General features: G+C 44.1%; 1 protein-coding gene across 1 annotated transcript; it reads left to right on the forward strand.

Moving 5' to 3' along the window:
• The first annotated feature begins 6,855 nt into the window (after positions 1 to 6,855).
• Positions 6,856 to 7,646, forward strand: C10H3orf80 (chromosome 10 C3orf80 homolog). The gene has a single exon (XM_075937821.1). The coding sequence runs from the start codon at positions 6,946 to 6,948 to the stop codon at positions 7,561 to 7,563; it is 618 nt and encodes a 205-aa protein (XP_075793936.1). The 5' UTR covers positions 6,856 to 6,945; the 3' UTR covers positions 7,564 to 7,646.
• Positions 7,647 to 21,488: the final 13,842 nt, after the last annotated feature.

Raw genomic sequence — 21,488 nt, forward strand, 5'->3', positions numbered from 1 at the left:
TCATCATGGTTACAGAGCTAGTTGCATCTTTGATCCTTCCCTGATCTCTCTGAATGCACTCTTCTTCCCCAGGGGGTAGGACTCATGGTATTACCTTTTCTGGAGTGGTTCTGCATAGTGAACACAGTGACTCCAAACAGCCTTCTTGAAGCACAATACTGTTTAATCTTAACAGCAGGAACGCATCACAAGAGAATCTTAAAACAATAAACATACTGCACCCGTATCTTTCTTACCTAGAAGTTTACCGTCTCCCTGGAAGCTTAGGATGGTCTAAACACTTCAAATGCAAGTGTTACTGATCTGTTACTGAGCAAGTCTGTTTTCCCCTGAACAGCTCTCTGAGAACTGCCCCTGCTCCTTTTCTTTTTAAAATTGTTTACAGTCCATTTGATTCATGGGCTTGCAGTGAGACAAAATAAGTCTGGTATCTCAGCCTGGTATCCTCACAACTTAATAGCTCAAACATTGTTTCTTAATAAACCCCAGTTTGCTATGGGGAGGTTGCTCACCTGGAGCCATTGTATTGGCTTCCTGCCGGCTTCTCCACAGCATTACTATTAAACTAAACCAATATATGCCTACTATAAACATTGCCTAATCTAGGATAGCCAGACAGAAACTATTCCACTACCCAGTTACATAAGTATTCACAAATCATTACAGAGCAGTGTCATCTCCTTCATATGGTCTACAATTCCAGTTGCTAAAAGAAACATTGCAAGGATTTTCAATTCTCATTCTTTAGGGGGCTAGGTGAGGGGTGGGCAAAACTCTGCGGGCCACATCCGGCCCGCCAAGCAGATTGATCCAGCCCAAGGAGGTCCTGCCGCTACCCTGCCCCTCGGCCAATTAGGGCCTAGGGCGGGGAAGCGCACAAAGTTTCCTTCATTCTGCCAGGAGCATGCAGCACTTAGAAGCACCACACGCTCCTGGCAGGGCAGGAGAAGGCTCTGCCTGCTCCCACGCCCCCAGACTAATTAGGGCCTGGGGGTGGGGGAAGTATGCAAAATTTTCTCCGCCCTGCTCCCTCCCTGAGAGGAGCTCGCAGCACTTAGAAGCACTGCACGCTCCTGGCAGGGCGGGAAGAGACGTTACATGCTCCCCTGCCCCCAGGCCCTGATTGGCCTAGGTGTGCAGGAGCACAGGAAGTCTCCTCCCACTGCCAGGTGCATGGGTGCCTAGGAGAAACCTCGGGCGGGGGCAAAGGAGCTCCCCCAACCTCAGATCCCAATCATGGTCTGCGGGTGGGGAAGCCCGTAGGCATCCTGGCCTCGCCCCTTCCATTTGAGGCCCTGCCCCTTCCGGTGTGACCCAGGGCCACTTCAAAAAATTTTTAAGTGACCCCCGGCAAAAAATTATTGTCCACCTCTGGGCTAAGCTGGGGTAAGAGAGAAAGAAATCTCCCCCTTCTACCTATAGTGCCTTACTAAAGAGCTGAAAAAGTTCATTATGGATTTATTTTATTCCCTCCAGGGGGTTAGTATCAGCTACGATCAGCAACAACAACTCACTGTCCAAGACAACACAACACAATGGATCTGTTACTATGGGGAGAACCCTGAATATCCCCTTTCTATTGGTGGACCATGGTTGCAGCATGTATTAGGGATGTTAAAATATGTTTATTTTTGCAAACGTGTAACCACTGAAACTTCCCCCCGTAGTAGCGCAGGGAATGGGGGGGCAGCTTCTCTGTTGGAGCTGGTACACATTGGGAGATGGCTTGAAAGCTGGCTCCTCATGTATACCAGCTCCTATCTGCTCCCCAGCCGACTCTCTGCAAGCACCTGCTCCCACCTCCCCTGCGTAACCATGCGGATTAACCGATGAGCCCAGTCTTATCAGTTAACCATGTACATGAATACACATTAACAACCCTATCATGTATCTGATGTGGATACAACTTTTATATCTGTGTATGGCTCCAAATATGGATAATCCAAAGTGCCTAAGATTTAACAAGTAACAGTAGGGAAGGGAAGCCAAACGTATCACAATAACACACCAGAAAAAGCATGTAGGGATCATGTCCTAGTTCAGGAAAGTACCTAAGCACACACTTAGTCCATTGCTATCCAGCAAAACACTTAGCATGTGCTTAATTTTAAACATCTATGCACACTTCACAGAAAAACTCAAACTCTTCCACCAGACTGCTGGAAGCCACTCCCAGCACACTTAGGGCTCAGTCCTGAACTCCATAATATTCAGGTAAAACTTTCATTGAAAATAGTACTGTATTTTCCGGCGTATAAGGCGACTGGGCGTATAAGACGACCCCCTAATTTTCCAGGTAAAACATAGGTTTTGGCCTATACTCGCCGTATAAGACTACCCCCCTATATAGAACGTCCCTGTGCTGATACTGTATGTACCGCACTGAGCCAATCCCGGCAAGCGGTGTATTCTATTAATGCATACAAAGCCTGCTCGGATTGGCAAAGGTTGTAATAGCCCGCTTCCCCCTTCCCCCCCCAAACCCGTGTGGGGACGGGTCCTCGCGTTGACTGCACGGAGGCCCCACGCCCTAGCTTTGCTCTAGGCTTGCTTGCAAAGGGGGGTTTAGGTTGCGGTCTACGCCCATTTATCTGGGAGAGACCAACCTACCGCCCAACAAGCCGTTCGCTTCCCCGGTTGGGGGAAAGTCCCCGTAATCTCACGGCCCCTCTGGGTCTGTTGGAAGTGTCGCTCCAAGGGCCAGCGTCTCGGGCCACCTCGCCTCCGGGTCCAGTGCATGTCCAGGGGTCTGGAACTCTCTTCCCCTCACGTCACCGTCCTCCGCCACCTCGTGACCTCTGGGGCCACCTCTGCCGCCTTGGCACCCCGGGTCGCCCTGCCGCGGTGCCTGTCTCTCGTGCCAGCTCTGTGCTCCCTGCTTGCCCCCGCTGCCGCTGCCCGGGGTTTCTGCCGGCCTCCTCCCTCAGCCGGCATCCGCAGTCGTCCCTGGAGGCCCCCTGGCTGCCTCCCTGCTCCCAGCCATGCCCGCCACGATCCTCCTCCGGCCGGCATCTGCAGTCGCTCCCTGGGACGCCCCGGCCAGCCCCACGCTCTCCGCCACTTCCGCCCCTGACCAGCTGGTCCGGCTGTCTTTTAAACGCGGCGGGCAGACTCGGGCGCACGCGCCGCACCGCCGGGGGAGCGAGCCGGCTCCTGCTCTCCTTCCCCCGCTGCCGGGGTCATCCGCGGGCGCACCCAGGGACGGGGGCACCCCGTCACAGTAGCTGAAGCTACAGTATGTTTATACCCGGCGTATAAGACGACCCCCGATTTTTGGGGGATGTTTTTTAGTATAAAAAGTCATCTTATACGCCGGAAAATACGGTAAACGTTTTGCCTGAACAAGTTGTTCAGGATCAGGACTAGACATTTTTAAATGACAGCGGTAGGAGGAATAGCATGGTCATCTCAAGGAGAGCTGCAGAACATTTACAGCTCAAAATCTCACTCAGGGCATGTCTACCCTGGGGAATTATTTTGAAATAACCCTTAATTTAAAATAAAAAGGCGAATCCACACTACCAAGCCCATTATTTTGAAATCAGAGGCTGGTTATTTCAAAATAATAATTCCTGCTTTCCTTGGGGAATAAGCACATTTTGAAATAGTTATTTCAGGAGTTATTATTTGAAAATAAGTTATTTTGAAATAATTTTCCAGTTTAGACATAGCCTCAGAGTGGCTATGTCATCATTACAAATGAACAGACAGAACACAACTAGGGATTGTCTGTTTTGTGGTGATTTAAGGAAAGGCCCTTAGCTGAGTAAGCTCCAAGATGTTTTTTAAAAAGTCATTAAACTACACACTTTAAATGGTTCTGCTGTGTCGGCTATCATACACTCATACCTCCTCTCAACTCTACCACACCTGGGCTCCTCGTTAACTTCTTCCCAGGGGAGTGGTGGAACAGTTTTCTTCTATTTCAGAGTGGAAAGATTTATGGAAGGGGTGGAGAATCTTTTTTGGGTTGGGGCCACTGACCCACAGAAAAATTAGGTGGGAGCAAAAAGAAAAACCTAAATAAACAAAAAAAACCCAACCCCTCATTGATGTGGCCCCTAACTTAGGAAAAATACACTCCCCACATTCCCCTCGCACATCAGAGCCTGAGGAGGGGACCCTAAGCTCTGGGGTGGGGCCAAAAGGAGGGGTTCAATGTGTGGGAGGAGGCTGCTGGGAAGTGGGCTTGGAGTGTGGGGGCTGGGTGGGAGGGAGGGTGCAGGAGACGGTGATAAGGTGTAGGAGCAGGTTTGGGGTGGGAGGGTCTGGGCAGGAGTGGGTTGCAGGAGGGGGTTAATGGTCAGAAATTTTGAAAGCAAACTCTTTAAATAAGCTCAGGGCCCGGGGCTATTAGAGCGCAGTATTTGCACCCATTTTAAAATAGTCTGAAAAGAAAGTGTGAGGGGGGCTACTGTAATCTGGGAGCAGTGACCTTGACAAGGCAGTGCTTAATGAGCACCCAAATGACCTAGCTTGATTTACTTTCCCTCCCACCCCCAAAACTGTGACCTCTTGCAAATTCACCCCCTCTGCACTGGGGTTGTTAAAAATGGTTAATAATGTAACTGTGGAACCATTACAAATCTTTGTGTTTACCCAGTTACACAGTGTGGGCTCTACAGTATAAAGTTTATATTGCAGATGCCACAGTGCAGCCACCTTCCTGGGAGAAGGGCTGGCAGCTAGTGTGTGCCGGGAGCCAGCTCTTGGTTGCCGGCCGCACTTCCAGGGAGCTGGCTGCACTGTGGGCTCTGCAGTATAATTTTTACACTTCAGAGACCACAGCTCCGGGCGGCAACTTGCTTCCCGGGAAGAGGGCTGGTAGCCAGAGCCAGTGCGCACCAGCTCTCAGCTCCCAGCCCCACTCCCAGGGAACCAGCTGCCACCTGGTGCTGCAGATTCTGAGGCAGAGTCACAGCTGCTTTTCAGTGGAAGCCCAGGTCTCTCCCCTTCCTGCTTGGGGTTTCAAGTCAGCTCAGCTTCCTGCTTTACACTTTAATATCCCCAGCATGTGAATCTGCCTGAAGACCAGAGCCTGTATTTTACTATTTATCTCTGAGGGCAAAGAACAGGGTATCACCAACAGCTGCAAGTTATATCACAGCTCTTTTTAAGTAGGCAGAATTATTCTTGAGGTAAATTCATTATAGAGAAAACATATAAACAAGAGAAGTTCTTATATACACAGTACAAGTTTTGCAGAGGTTACCCATCAGCCTTACAGGATCAAGTAGGGCAAAATCTTTACAACCCTTCTTCAGGGTCCTTGGCCAGAAGATCCAATTTGCTTGCTGGGTCAGGAAAAAGCCCTGAGTCAGTTTAAATGCAGATTTTTATGCCAAAAGCCCTTTCTGTGTCTGTTGGTTTCTGAAAACCAAGTTTGAACCAGTATATGCAAGGTTCTGTCAATGTTCACTACCTAAGTGATTCATCTAAGTGAAGCCCAGTATTTCTGGAGCCTGGAGTGGTAACCATGTCCCCTCCCCATAACTGGAATTGCATACTCTCTAGCCCATAGTGATACATGAACTTAATAAAATATGGTTCCCAAAGATATTGCCTGGGATTGAAATAATTTGTCACACACACACTTTAATTAACACATCAAACATGACAGAGAAGGATAAAAGTTGGCAGCTGGTCCTGATCCACCTTAGGGCTAACAGCCAGGTGACATGCTGGTAAGTCTGCAGAGGTCCTGGTCTCTACTGAATGCTAAGCCACATTTACTATTTTGTTAGTTAAATGATATTCTAACACCTTATAGTTTTGCAACAGTAGAAAAGTCCACAGGGAGCAGGGACCCCACTTGTCAGAGATGATGCACATCCACCATATTACCCAAAGTCAAACTGCAGGCTCTCAGCACTGCTGATCATCAGCCTCTACTACTCAACAGGAACCAAAGCTCGTCCCCTTCATCCCCTGAAAGCTCATGATACCATCTACATGGTTTTTTAGTCTTTCAAGTTCTACTAGGCTATTTGTTGTTTTTTAAGTTTTTCTTGATGTCAACATCACTCTTCCTTTGATGCTAATTTACCAAGTTCTCTTTGCCAGTAGACTGGGTTTTGTGTTTGAATAGTTTTCTCCCTTCACAGCCAGGCTCTTCTAGCTGCTCTTTCTGCACAATCAGAAGTTTGTGCCTATTACAATGTACAGTCGCAGAAATGTTTGTGATCTGACCTGTTAGTGGCACAATGAATTGATTTCTGCCTGCATAGTCTCTGTTATTCAAGGTGGGTGTGAAACTCCCTGGATAGACCTGGACTAGGAAACCTAAGAGATGGCTGAGAAAGTTGCCTGGATCATATGCTTCTCTTGTGCTCCAGAAAGAAAGGGTGACCCTGGTGTTTATTTCCCTCCTAAGAAGACACCGGCCTGGCTGGCCGAGGCAGGAACACAGCCAGTAAATCACTGCCTCCAAACTCCCTAATGGAAGAAGAGTTGCATTAAGCCCATTAACATCAGCTAAATGCTTATCATCAATTTTTAATCAGAAATAAAACCAGAAATATGGTAAGTGAATCCCAGCAGCAAGTAAATTTAAATAACCGTCACAGGGAAATCCAATCACTTAAGCCTAGGAACCTACAAAGCACGCGCTGTCCGTTTGACAGAGGAAAGGGCCGACAGACATATTAATAAAGATTAAAGTGCTGCAAAGTGAGCATGCAAACCGAGCCGCTCCATTAACCCCTGCAGCTCGGCAGCGGCGCGCGGGACTCCGCCGCGCACCATGCCCGCTGTGCGCCCCTCGCTCCCGCAGGGCAGAGCTGGGCAAGGAGCCGCCGGGGCGTGCACACCACGCCAGCCCCGCGAGCGGCAGCGCGGGCCGGGCGGCGGGGGGAGGCCCCGGGCGCGGAGGCTGGAGATGGGCGGCGGCAGGGGGGGCCCGAAGTGAGCGCCCCCCGCTGTGCGCGGGCGCGCCGGGGCGGGAGGATGCTGCAGAGCGTCTCCGGGGGGCTGCTGGCGCTGGGGGCGGCTCTGCTGTGGCAGCCCTGCCAGGGCCGCTGGAGCTGCGGGGAGCTGACCTGCGGCGAGCGGGAGAGCTGCTGTGACTACGGCAACGTCACCTACACGGAGATCAAGTGCTGCAAGCTGCCCTTTCACACCTTCCTGGACAACGTGGGCTGGTTCGTGCGGAAGCTCTCGGGGCTGCTCATCCTGCTGGTGCTCTTCGCCATCGGCTACTTTCTGCAGCGCATCATCTGCCCCAGCCCCCGCCGCTACAGCCGCCCGCCGCGCCAGCAGGACTCCCCCGGCTCCCTGCTCAACGTGACCGCGGCCACCTCGCAGGACTCCCTGCTGGACAGCAGCAGCGGCAGCGGCAGCAGCAGCCGCTACCCGGGCGAGCCGGAGCCGCCGCTGCTGCCCATGAGCTCCCCGGTCTTCCTGCAGCTGCCCAGCTACGAGGAGGTGAAGTACTTACCCACCTACGAGGAGTCCATGCAGCTGCAGCAGCACAGCCCCAAAGAGATCGTCCTGCCCGTGTCCAGCCTGGCCACGGCCGCCCGCACAGAGCCAGACAGGGCGGGAGGCAGAGTCGCCAGCAGCTGAGCGGCGGGTCCCCGCTGGGGAAGGCAGGGAATCCCCGGTGCCCAGAGAGGAGGCACTGGCCCCAGGCTGCTCAGAGGCGGGGACCCCCGCGGCAGCATCGCCACAAGGACTCGCAGGCTCTTCTGCAAGCCGCCGCTTTGCACCGCTCGTTTCCCTGGCGAGCCGGACAGCCTGGCTGCTGCCCAGAGGCGACTTTCCCCCGCCGCTGCCTAAACTTTGACATGTGTTCAGTTCGCTCCAGGATGCAACGTGCTGCAGCCGCAGAGCAGGCCCCTGCCCTGTCCCCCATCTTAACCTTCCTGGCCTTTCGTCTTCATGCGAAGTGCCTGGTGACTAGCGCATCCATCCCGTTTACTAGGGAGCAGGCGTTAAATTAGACACACACAGTAGTGACAATAACTTACTATTTCTTACAGGTCCTGTCCAATTGCAGCCAGGGTACCTGCCAGCTCTTTCAATAGCTCCCTGCTGGCTTTTGCTGCAGCTCAGACACCTCTCCCCGGAGCTACGCACCAGAGCACACCCGCATACTGTCCACCGTTGGACACACCTGACACACTAAACATCAATTTGGGTTTCTCACACCAAGAACTTGCTTGTTGTGCCCATCTTCGGGCAGATCAAAACCTTTGCAAAGGGTAGAATGTGATTTGCTGTGTGACAAACTTGATGTTCTGCTCCAGGGCTGAGGGGCAAGGTAGAAGAGCAGGTTTTAATAGATTGGGTCAGTTTTGTAAATACTGCAAGAAGCCAGTCACTTTGTGCTAGGGAGAGAGTAGGCATAGGGTAAACACAGGCAGCAGAGTGTAATGTTATTTCTGTTCAGAAGCTTTGAAATGACTGCGCAATTTATAAGAATTAGAACAATGCAGGCTCCTCCCAAAAAAGTTAATCCTAGTGATCGCTTTGACAAATATTGGTTTTGCAATAGCTCCCACAGGCCCAATAGAATTGGGATCCTATTGTACTACATGTGCATTAACACCTAGAAAGACATGATCTTCGTCTGGTGCCTGTTCCATTTCTTTATAAACTTTACTGGGTGAGAAGTAAGTCCATGTGGATACTGAACAGGTCTTTATCTACAAGGAAAAGCTCAGTATTGTAAACAGAACACCCTACCCGATAAGGTGCAGTTCTAATCCAAACCCAAAAAAGGTAATGACTTTCTTAATTTTTTCCTTTTGTTTGTAGAGTTTATATTAAGCAGTACTTCCAATGGAGAGGACGCTTCTTATTAGTTAAGGACTGACTATGCCTTGCCTATGGCTACTGGGTGCTGATTTTCTTGCATTTGTCAACAACAAATTAAATTGAGCAGTCAGCATAATTCTCTTTCCCTTTAATACAGGCAAGAGACTATTGTGTGTGTTGGATCTCAGTTTTCAACCCTGTTCTTCTGGTTGATCCTTTGGGAAGGACAGAACAAAATGTAATATAAAGGGAACATAATGGAATAAGATGGAATGTAAGGAAATGAAAACAAAGTCTGATCCACATCACAAGTGTTTTGATAACGCGAATTTAACTTGAGGAAAATACTGGATTTTGGTTGTAGCACTAGATCCCAACTTTTGTAGCATCCACATGCATGTGCTATAATTTTAGACATATTTACAACACATATGCATTATAGAAAGCTCAGAGTCACAGGGATGCTGCTTATTTGAAAAATGCCCCACAGAAAGTCTCACAAAATACTTCATCTATGTACAATTCACAAATGCTTTTTTTTTGGTCCTCACCAAGACCTTGGGCCCTATCCTGCTCTCATTTAAGTGAGTAGTAAAATTCTTTTGGGCTCTAATTAGAGCTTGATCAGCTGGATTTGTGGCTCATTCACTAGTTAATAATATGGAGAATCCCACAGAAATACAAAATTTGTATCTGTATCTGCAAAAATGAGCCACAGATATCCATATCCATATCCATGAATGCAGATACCCAAGGATATAAAGCAGATATCCACAAATTTGCAGAGTTCTAGATACAAAATGTATCTACATCCGCATCTGTAGCTGCAAAAAATGAGCCGCAGATGCGGATACTTGTGGATATCCATGGATTTGCAGGGCTCTAATAATGTAGTCATCCTATTTTCAAAAAAGGAAAGAAAAGAAAACCAAAGCCCCCTATACATAGAGTGTTAATTATATCCTTCTGCTGAGCATCTTTCCAGGGAGGTGATGTATTGAGATCTATACCAGATGTAATGTTATTTATGACATTTATCCCCATGAGCAGAGAAAGGAGGAATAACTCCATAAATGAAGCATCCCCTCATGGATGAAGATAAATTCCATGAAAGGTTAGTCACTGTATAAATACATTTCTCTGCCATTGGTTTCAAGACAGATTGCTTTAGAAAAAAGTTGTGAAGCAAAATAAAGTTGAAATATACTGGAAAAGAATATTCTGAAAAAACTACTCAGCTTTTATGAATTTGAGTTGTGTCATCAACAGAATAACAGTATGTAAAAAGAAAGAAGAACAATGGAACTATATCCATCATATATATTATCCACATACATGTGAATATATATTGTATATACTGTACATATATTAATGAGGGAAACAGTGTGGCCTAGTTCACAGAACAATTCAGGAATTCTGGTTTCTGTTCTTGGAACTGTCACCGGCTTTCTGGGTAACCTTGGAGAGGCTACTGTGTCTGTACCTCAGTTTCCCCATCTGTAAAATGAGGATAATGTAAGGTACACTTTGTAAAGCACTCTCACAGCTACTGACGAACAACACTATATAAGAAACTGGTATTATTAATGTACAGAAAGAGGCTTTTGTCACTTCCAAACAGCCATAGCAATGTGTCACCCTTAAATATCTAACAAGATCAGGTGCTTGTGGATTCAGTTCTTACAAAGATGCAAAACTAGCTAACTAGAAATTTGTCATATGTTGCCTTATTTTACAAATAACTGAGCACAAATGCAAGAAAGGCTTTCTGGATAGGTCAAGAACTTTTTTTATTTTTTGAATACTTATGTTTCAAATTGCATTTCTCTTTCAAATGTTTACTAAAAATACTTGCAAAAGCATTTCTTCACTCCTGTTTGATAATGCTAAGCAAGGAAGATGTCCCAAAGTACTGTAATTAACAATCAGATCATGATAGAGGTGAGCCCAGTCCTGTTTCCATATTCCAAAATATGGCAATAGAGATGATCCTAAAAAGAAGTAAAGTTGCAAAAAACATAAATCAATCTTGTTCATTCTGGTGAATGGCAGGGATCTTATTGACTTCAACAGCATCAGCATCAGTATCTTAGTAAGAAATTTAAAATGCTGGAGCACCATGAGGATATTCCTTTGTAAGTTAAAATGTCTCTAAAAGCAGTTTCTTTTTACAGTTATGAGAAACCTAAAGGAGGAAAATATTGACATGATTGCCATTTAAAAACTGGGTTTGATTCTGCAGTCCCCTCTCACATCAAGTGACTTGTGTGTTGTGAATGGAAATACTGGTGTGTTGAAGGAACACAAGAAATGCAGCATTGCTTAGTCATCCATTTTTTAAAAAATATGCAAAATCTGTAAAAAAGCATCTGTTTTCCATCTTGAAGGGAGTCATTAGAGAATTTTCATTGTATTTTCTGAGAAATAATCCATGGGCAGAAAATATTCTGAGGATTAAAATATTAATGAAAAAGGGGTAAATTCTATTATTATCTTTATGTTTTAGTACAATGTTTAAAAACACAGTGTTTCAGTTGAAAGATTAACCCCATTGGGATTTGCAATATGTTTTTGTCAAGCTAAGCTAAGGAAAACCTTAAAGTGTTATAATCTGGTCATCAGTGAAGAAAATCCCATTGATTAGAAAATATTTAAATATTTGGGTCATCAAATATTTAAATATTTGCATTCTCAGGGAGAGTAGCCATGTTAGATTAATTCTGTATAGTTTAATGAAAGTCCGTGAGAGTTATTCAGAGTAAAGCTTACAGTGCAGCCTGATGCCTGTGGGAGTAGAACAGAAATAACTAAGGACATACTTCAGATCCCATTAAAGTGAGCAGCCAAACTCCTTTTCAGTGGAAACAGAATTGAACCTGCACTCTAAACAGGCAGTTAGGAAATGTACTCACACCTATTTAATCTGCAGTTCAGGGTTTCATTAAAAAGCTTTGCTGTTTCAGTCCAACTTGGTTAATGCAGTTAGAAGTGCCTGTCAGGCACTTTTAGAAAATTATTGCATTTTTTAAAAATCATAAGGATGGACTCATTTAAAAAGCAGAACTTTAATCCTCATCACAAAATTTTATGTGATATAAAAACTGATAATGATAATTTTTAAAGACTAATATGTCTCCCATCTCATCCTCTTTTTATCAAGCTAAATATATTAAACAAGTCCCACTATGCAGTAGAGATGTGAAAGGTTAACCAGTTAACCAATAAGCCTCATCCTTAATGGGTAAGGCCTACTGATGACGGTTAACTGGAGGGGGCTGGAGCCCTCCTAGTAGTCCTTCTGCCTAACCTCTGCACACAGAGTTCTCCTCCCTTCCCCAGCACCTTGCAGGTGGGTCATGGGCTTGGGGCTTCTCCCCTGCAGCTGGGAGTCTGCGCTGGTGCTTCGGCCCCCCAGCCCTCCACCTCCCGGCAAGGTTGGAATGCTAGCACCAGCTTACCACTAAGGGGGAGGGAACCTCATGGGCTGGATCCAACTTGTGGGGGAAGGAAGTGGTTTTGCATGCAGCCTCTTCCTTTTGCTCCAGGTGGAGGAATGGCAGCACAGGAGACTGCTTGCTTGGAGGCTTTTCCTGCTGCTTTCTTTGGCTGGAATCATAGCCAATGGGAATAGCAGGGGACAGTGCCTGGGAAGAGTGCCTGGGAGCAGCCCAGACCCTGCACCCCCATCTCCCTCACACATCCTCCTCATGCCAAGACCATGCACTCCCACCTTGCTCCAGCACCCTCCCTCCATCAACTCCCACCCCACTCCTGCATCTCACCTCCCACCCAGAACCTCGTGCTCAGCCTGCTCCTGTACCTACCTCCTGGCCAGACCCACCACCCCCTACTGCACTCATTTTGTCATCATGGGTGGTTGGCTGGTAGTCCACAGAAAAATCTGCCTTGAGTGGGGTGTACTGTGGGCCAAAAAGGTTGAGTACCACCGACCTGATCAATCCTGTCTCTTTCCTGGTGCAAAATTGGGGGCCTATTGTAGGTCTATTAAACCATAGTGGATTAAAAGTTTGTTCAGTCTAAAAGACAAGCCCTAGAAGAAGTGCTGTTTTTCCAGTGGAGGTATCTACTTGTAAATTGGGCCTAGTTAAGTCTGGGTGCTGGCCAACAGAAATAACTTAATCATGTACTCCAATCTTTGCATAGGAGATTATCTTTCCTTCAGTTTCCTTTTCAACACTCAAAATACTGAGCTCAATACAGGTGAGATGGATGGCAAAAGAATAAAAATATTTAAAATTTAAATATCCACCTCTAGATTGTACTCTAGATTGAGTAGTTGTTACCAACTGATGATTGATGTGGTGTCCATGAAATGAAAATAATAGTTTTGCTGCATTTCCTAGTGAACAGATGTCCTCAGTAAAGAAATAAATAAAACAAAACAAATCACTATCCCAGTTGACTCTAATTGGCACTTTTGATGACAGCCCTTGTAGAGATGCCAAGGACTGAATAGACATTGAAGACTGACCTAATGTTGCCCCCTGTCATGTAGTCCCTTAAATGCATGCTTGAAGCTTAAACAGTTTTGTCTGCACTGTACCTGTTCTGTGCACAGAGGACTTCAATTTTCAGAGCTGCTATGCTGATGCTTTTCACCAGATCTAAATTTGTTGAAAGAAATGAGTAACTTTCCCCCTTGCAATATATCTCTTATATATATTTACTGTACAATACGTAGCCCACTTAATTTGCAGTTGCAGTATAGCTGCAATGGTCAAAGTGAACATTGAAAACATACACTCTCATCACTAGCCTAAGTAACACCAGCCTTAAATTAATAATTGATCAGAATCCCAACATATTGATCAGCACCCCTACGTTCCAGGTCTATGACAACTACTGCTTTTTATGCTATTGTTACAAGTCTGGTTCCAGCAAGGTGCTGTATGTTCTCAACTGCTACAGAATTCAATTAGAGTTGAGGAGGCTCAGCACCTTGCAGAATCAGATCCTAGATGCCTAAGTAAACAAATGCAGAAAGTATCTTTTCATTTTCATCTTGAAGCTAGTACTCAGGTTTCAATGTACATTTACAGTGTATGCAGAAAATTATACATCACAGAATCCTTTACGTTTGGAGTGCTGTCTCTTAAAATGCATATCTGGTTACTTTCAAAGGAAAAAAGTTGGAAAAGAGATTAGAATATTTCTAAACAGTTGGCTTTTTCTGCAAAATCCTAATTGCTGCATCTGTTTCACAATATGAAGTAAAAGCTTTCTTGCAGAATCCTTTATAAAATATATGCAAATGATCAAACATAATAAATACTGTTTATACTTCCATGCTGTCTAATCATTCAAGACATGTCTAGTTCTATACAAATAAAGAAGGTAGCTTGTTTTTTCATTTATAGTGTCGAGCCTTTATATGTCCATATATTATATGAGGCACTAAGTACAATTTTAAATAAATCATAAATGGGTTAATGCGCCTAAGTTAAAAACCAGCTAGTTTATATTTCACTGATTTAAGCTTCACAGCATCAGTCAATTCCTGACAGAAATGAAGCTCCAAAAGTATTCATTGGAAATGTAAACTTTTATATACAGCTAGTTCCAATCAAACATTTCTTCAGAACTTACAATTTTAAATATTTTTTAATATGGAGACTCTTTTGGTACCCTTAATTTTATGACAGAATTAAAAGCACATCATCAGAGACATGGATAACCAGATAATTTTGATAATTGCTGAATAAATAAGGTTTTTTAAATTTAGATATGGATGAATGCACATTTCATATTACATTAATTATATAAAACTATAAGCAATGACATCTTTAATTACTCATATTAAACACAAATTCTATGGAGACATGAAGTGTCAGTTCATTTTACAACAATTATTAAATGTTACCAGTGGTCTCTCTAATTTCAGAAAATAAATAATTGTAACTCCAAAAGTTTACTTGTTGAAGTATCCATTAGGAAATACAAAGGTTGTAAGTAATTACCTTTATTTCACTGTGATGCTTTTTTCCTGTTTCCAGGATTAGTCATCACCATTTGTCAGGAATGCTATGAGTTTCAAAACTATGTCAGTATTTTATCTTGGCAGTACTGATTATTTCATCTGTAATGAGGCAAATGAAATCAACAACTCAGTGGGCCAGACTTGCTCCCCATTATTTTATGTACTAGTGTAAATGGGTGAGTACAACAAGGCCTATCCACTGCTAGGCCAGGCTTAGTGGTACAGAAGCTTTGTCATGCTGACCAGAGCAGAATTTGCTTCCACATAATTGATTCATTAACATTCTGTTAATCGTCTGTGTGTGTTAGCAAATTATTTGAGACTTGATCCTTCAGATGATTGTATATGTGCGCACACCTGCACCTGTGTATAATCAACTGCAGGAACCAGACCTTAGTATTTTTTTGGCCATGTCTACCCTAGGAGATTATTTTGAATGTACTAAGTTTGACTTCTGGGCACCCGATTTTGCAAATTCAAAGTTCCGTGTCCTCACCATGAGTAAAAATCGCATGTAGTCTGAGGCAGGCTCCATTAATGTGGCCGTGCTGCCTTGGACTCAGAACCCCAGGAAGCACTCTGGAGAGCTGCGGGAGGCCTCCTCGAGGCCAATTAGTTTGAATTAGCAGCACCGGAGTGTCCACACTAATGTTATTTCGGACTTACAAGTTCGGGAATAGCGTTATTCCTCATGAAAAGTAGGACTACAGAGTTTGAATTCTGCAGCCCCTTATTTTGGAATAATGTGCTAGATAGTATGGATGCAACACTTACAAAATGGACCTTCGGGGGCTTATTTCAGACTAAGGTTTTAGTGTAGACCAGGCCTATGAGACTTATCTCAATATATCATTAATTGGAATGTAAGTAAAAGACATAAATCTATAAAATTGTGGTAATTACATTGGGGCCACATTAAACTAGGTGCTGAACATACCCATAGGAAGAGAATGACTCCAGTTGCTACTCTTACTGTTACTCGTTCTTAAATAGTTTATTAACAAAAGAGACAAAGATTAGGCATGAAGAAAAGGAATGGGATAGAATATATGCATAAATGCTCTGATCCTGTAAAGCACATGCAAATGCACTAGGACTATGGACTTTGATAGGATTACTTCAGAGGGCATAAAGTGAAGCACATGCAAAAGTCTTTGCAGGGCATCAGGGGGTTGATCAGCATTTGGCTTACTAGTTCAAATTTTTCAGTTTTTTTACTGTATTTTTTATTTTTAATCTTCCCAAATTATTTTAAACCTTGCCTTTATTTCTATATATGCTATTGCATATAACTCTGACTTTTTCTGTTTGGTTTGTAATTAACACTTGCATTTTTTTCTGCTTTTTTAAAAAAGATGTGACTTGAGTTAAATGACAGTTTTCCCCACAATTTATACATTACACATTTATACATCTAACAACAAGCTGGATCCAGGCTCCAGGATATTCATCCTGCCACCATTGAAATAAATGCAGAATATTCTCTGGCCATGGCACTAGTGGGAGGAAGATCAGGCCATGTCCACTAATGCTTAGCACTTAAATAGCACTTCACATGTTTGCAGGGCTGTATGATTAACTCATTTTCACAAGACTTCTGTGAGGTAAGTTAAGACCTATTAGTCTAATATTAGTCTGATTTTACACTAATAGTATTAAGGATATGAGGCTACCGGATCAACCCTTAGATTTCAGTGCAGAAGGTTTCCATCCACTAAAGCTTTAAACGAGTGTCTATTTCATTATTTATGAGAACTTCAGGTAAAAATTGCTTTCTGAAACCATTCTCACTCAATAGCTTTTCTAATTTAACCTTCCCAGATACCTCCTATTGTTTATGGTTTGTGGCTAGAAGCTACAAACATTGCACTACATCAGGGATCAACCCTCCCCCTGCCACTCTCCTTATGCTAATTAATGTATCTATTATATAAGACCATTTGGAGGTGCTGTACATTTTTAAAAGAGCCACCTGATATTACAGCGGAATCTTGGATGATCTGCAGCACCTAAAACAGTATTAATGTCCTGGGAGAAAGAAATAATGCACAGTGAAAACCTGAAATGGCTTCCATCATTTCAGAAATTGGTTTCCTGCTAGTAAAACAAACTGACAGCAGAGTTAATTACTTCAGCATTGTAGCATGCATCCTTCCCATTCTTACTACAGTTGGTCTAGAACTAGAAGGGGGCAAAAATGAGTTCTACTAGCTGTAATTACTAACCCTCAAAACAATTTTAAAAATCAATCCTTCATGTGAAAGATCTTACATAAGTACAAAGTATTAATTTTTGTTAACATATCTGAATTTCAAAGTAAGAAAAATTGGTTCCCCTATGGCACTTCATCCCTCAACTGGCTTGAGAATTCTGACTACCACAGAAACCCAGTGTGATAAATACCAATATGCTGCCTGATTCCTACTTCTTGCCAGATATTCCTCATTGAAACTCTAACATAATTAGTATCACCCTTTAAAATACTGATCTATACGACTTCATGAAAAAAAGCAATTCAGAGGCACAGTACTTTATATGCAGCCACCTTTGGAAACAGAGTCTTAAGAAATTCAGGTTTCTATTATTTGATCAGATTTCTTTTAATTAGTAACTTAGTGACCTATTATTGCTTTGGACACATGTGCATTACTCCTTTTTGTACTTACTCTTAAGCTCCCTGCATAAGCAGAACTCCTACTAAGTGGGATCAAATGAATAAGAGCTATGGAATTGAGCCCCTAAAGCTAATCCACACTGTGTATGCAGCAGGAAGAACAAACCAGTCAATGTAACGATTGGCTTTATAAATAAAATATGTTTCCATTCTTATTTAATGTTCATTTTGATAGGCAAGTAGCATTTACAATGGCAAGTTGACTGGATTGTCTCTGGGTATGTTTACATTGCATTCCACTTTCGAGAGAGGAATGCAAATACAGACGAGCAAAATTGCAAATGAAGCACGGATTTGAATTTCCTGCCCTTCATTTGCATAATTGCATCTGGACCCTATTTCGAAAAAAGAATCACTGTCTAGACGTGGTTATTTTGAAAGAAAACCTTCTTTCGAAATTACCCTTACTCCTTATAAAATGAGGTTTAAGAGTAATTTTGAAATTTGGGTTTTCTTTCGAAATAACCACGTCTAGACAGCGTTTCTTTTTTCTAAATAGGGTATTTTGAAATAGCGCCCGGACGTGATTATGCAAATGAAGCACGGGAAATTCAAATCCACGCTTCATTTGCAATTTCATTCATCTGTATTTGCATTCCTCTCTTGAAAGAAGAATCAAGTGTAGACATACCCTGTGTATGTGAAAAGACACTCAATTCCTAACTGCTTTACATATAATTCATCCTCTCAAAAAGCAGAGCTATTGGATAAACCTATTGGTAAGGTAAAGTGTGCCCACTGCAACCTTCCTGTGAGTGGGTCTTTGTTCGGCTAGATGAAAGAAAAATGGTATTGCCCCTTTAAGGGCTGCCTTACAGCAGGTTGAGAGAAGGGGAAATTGGATGTGGTGGACTGGGTTTTTATGCCTTCTCCTACAGATGGTTAGGGATCCAGTAGGGGAAGAGGAGTAGAGAGCATAGGTTATAAAGTCTCAGCTTAATACATAAAATCTGTGGCAGACATCCAGTGCAGATATTTGATATGGAAAGGATACTGTCATCAGATAAAATGGATTGGTAAAAGATTTGAAGGAAAACACCCCTTATGGGAGCTCAGTAAAAGGGAGTTTGAGGCTCCTACATCTTACCAGTGGGAAGCCAACCACTGCCCCTTCCTAGACCCATTTAAGGGAGTTGAAGAAGGGGTTAGTAGTATTGGCTTCAACTAGACTATTTGTAAAGTAAGATATCACTAAACTGTAAGGCATAAAAATCTGACTTTATGAGATCAAAAGTATTTCTAGTATTTCATGATAGTCCCAATTCTACTCTGATCTTGGCTAATGTGGCCAGCAGTAACACAGGAATATCTACCGTATATACTCGAGTATAAGCCGAGTTTTTCAGCACAGTTTTTGTGCTGAAAAATGCCCCCCTCGGCTTATACTCGAGTCAGCATCTCGAGAACTGAGGCGGGCGGGCTCAGCGCGTCTCTGCCGCCGGCCAGGTCTAGCCGCGTGAGCCCGGAGCTCCGGCCCCGGTAACCGAGGCGCTCGGGGCGGGGGGGCGCTGCCGGGAGCGGGCTGGGCTCCATGTGTCGGGGGCCGGCGCTGCGCGGGGCGCTCGGAGCCTCTGCCGGCCGCTTGGGTTGCGGGTGCGCCCGCACGTGCTGCTCGGAGCCAGCGGCCTCTCCCCGGGTCTAGCCGCGTGAGCCCGGAGCTCCGGCCCCGGTAACCGAGGCGCTCGGGGCGGGGGGCGCTGCCGGGAGCGGGCTGGGCTCCATGTGTCGGGGGCCGTTGCTGCGCGGGGCACTCGGAGCCTCTGCCGGCCGCTTGGGTTGCGGGTGCGCCCGCACGTGCTGCTCGGAGCCAGTGGCCTCGCCCCGGGTCTAGCCGCGTGAGCTAGTGCTGGGCGCTTTCTTGCAGGCGGCCCTTCAGGGGCTCATTGGATTGGCGGGAGGACTTTGAGGACTGTGTTGTGATCTTCTAATATTTAACATTACCGGTATTTATTTATTTATTTCTCCTACCAAGAAATCTTAAGCACTTGCACTGAATTTGTCCTAAAAGGTAAAACCCTGCATGTAAAGTTTATTGTCCAGTGAGATCTATTAGATGATCATTAATTAATATACAATCTCTCTCAACTTATGACGCTGAGCTGTATACTCCTTACACAATATGTGGAATACAGGGGATGGAGTGGGTGGATTCTATAAGGAGTGGGGCTTATGAGAAGTAAGAGGGGTCAAAAAGGAGGGACGGGGACTGGCGTCCCCCCATCATAAAAATTCTTTTTTTTATCCTGTTAGAAATGGATTCCCAATATTGGTACTTCTAATCCTGGACCAAAACAAAAACGCAGGTCATACGAAGCTGGTTTAAAACTTAAGGTTGTGTCAAGAGCAGAAGAAAGCAATAACAGTATTGCAAGTAGGGAATTTAGTGTTGACGAAAAACAAGTAAGGGAGTGGCGGAAAATGAAAGCTGACTTGGAAAAGATTCCAAAGGCAAAAAAAGCTCAACGTGGTTTAACGACTTCATATGGGGCTCTAGAGACTGAATTGCATAAATGGGTTATGGAGTGTCGTCAAAATGGTTACTGTGTAACACGCATGGGAATTCGCTTACATGCCCTTCAAATGGCTAAAGATGACAAATTTAAAGCACCAGGCATTGAAAATTTTGTTGCATCAGCAGGATGGTGTACCCGCTTCATGAATAGGTTTGCCCTATGTTTGCGGCAAAGAACGAAGATTTCACAGAAGCTGCCAAAAGACCTTGATGAAAAAGTGGTGTCATTCCATTCATTCATCATAAAACAAAGAAGGATCCATAACTATGACCTGGGAGATATTGGGAATATGGATGAAACGCCTATGACCTTTGATCTTCCAAGCAACAGAACTGTGGCAAGTTTGGGAGACAAAACTATTTTACTAAGAACCACAGGAAATGAAAAAAACCATTTCACAGTCATTCTGTCATGTTTGGCTAATGGAACTAAGCTGCGGCCTGTCATTATTTTTAAAAGAAAGACCTTGCCTAAAAAGGTCAAATTCCCACCACGAATTATAGTGCGTGCACATATTAAAGGCTGGATGGATGAAGACAGAACAAAAAAATGGCTGGAAGAAATTTGGAACGGACGACCAGGAGCAACCTTAAAGAAAAAACCATCATTGCTAGTTTGGGATATGTTCAGAGCCCACACATCTGATGACATAAAAAAATTGGCAAAGTCTTCTCAAGTTACTTTGGCAGTTATTCCAGGTGGGCTTACATCTGTATTGCAGCCCCTAGATGTGTGTTTAAATAAACCTTTCAAAGACCGTGTGCGAAAGATGTGGCATGAATGGATGTCATCTGGTCAAGCTCGACTGACAAAAGTTGGAAATCTGAGGAAGCCAGACATAGAATTGATAGCACAGTGGGTTCGTGATGCATGGGAAGAGATTCCGGAGGACCTGGTGCAACGCACCTTCAAGAAATGTGGCATTAGTAATGCTATGGATGGCAGTGAAGACAGCCCTTTGTATGAGAACGACAGCAGTGATGGTGATGACTGTGAACTCAGTGATGATGACAATGTCTATGCTGATAACCTCATACCAGCTGAAGCTCTGTTTGGACATACAGATGATGAGGAGGAGAACTCCAGTTTTGAAGGATTTTAGCTCTTGTGTGTTAGCTTGGTTGCTGATTGAGCTAAGGTTGTTGTACTTTTAAAGTTATGGTATTTTTGATACCATATTGTTTTTGTTGACCCCCTTTTGCACTTACAGAGCTAGGTTATTGGTTTTCTTTGAAATAAATATTCATGTAATTTTATTGGTATCTATCTTCATTTTTTACATTTACCAGTAGCTGCCTCATTTCCTACCCTAGGCTTATACTCGAGTCAATATTTTTTCCCCAGTTCTTTGGGGTAAAATTAGGTGCCTCGGCTTATATTCGGGTCGACTTATACTCGAGTATATACGGTAATTCAAATCTGAATGACTGATATTAATGTAAGACACAAACTAAGAATTCAGATTAATGTTTATATTGCCGGGCAGTTTGTTTGCTTTCTTATCAAATCTAACAATTAATTGTAATCTGTAATATATCTAATGCCC

Source organism: Pelodiscus sinensis, chromosome 10 (genome assembly GCF_049634645.1).
Source record: "Pelodiscus sinensis isolate JC-2024 chromosome 10, ASM4963464v1, whole genome shotgun sequence".
Lineage (NCBI taxonomy): Eukaryota > Metazoa > Chordata > Testudines > Trionychidae > Pelodiscus > Pelodiscus sinensis.

Coding starts and splice junctions, on each gene's coding strand:
- C10H3orf80 (XM_075937821.1), top strand. CDS start 6,946: ATGCTGCAGAGCGTCTCCGGGGGGCTGCTGGCGCTGGGGGCGGCTCTG.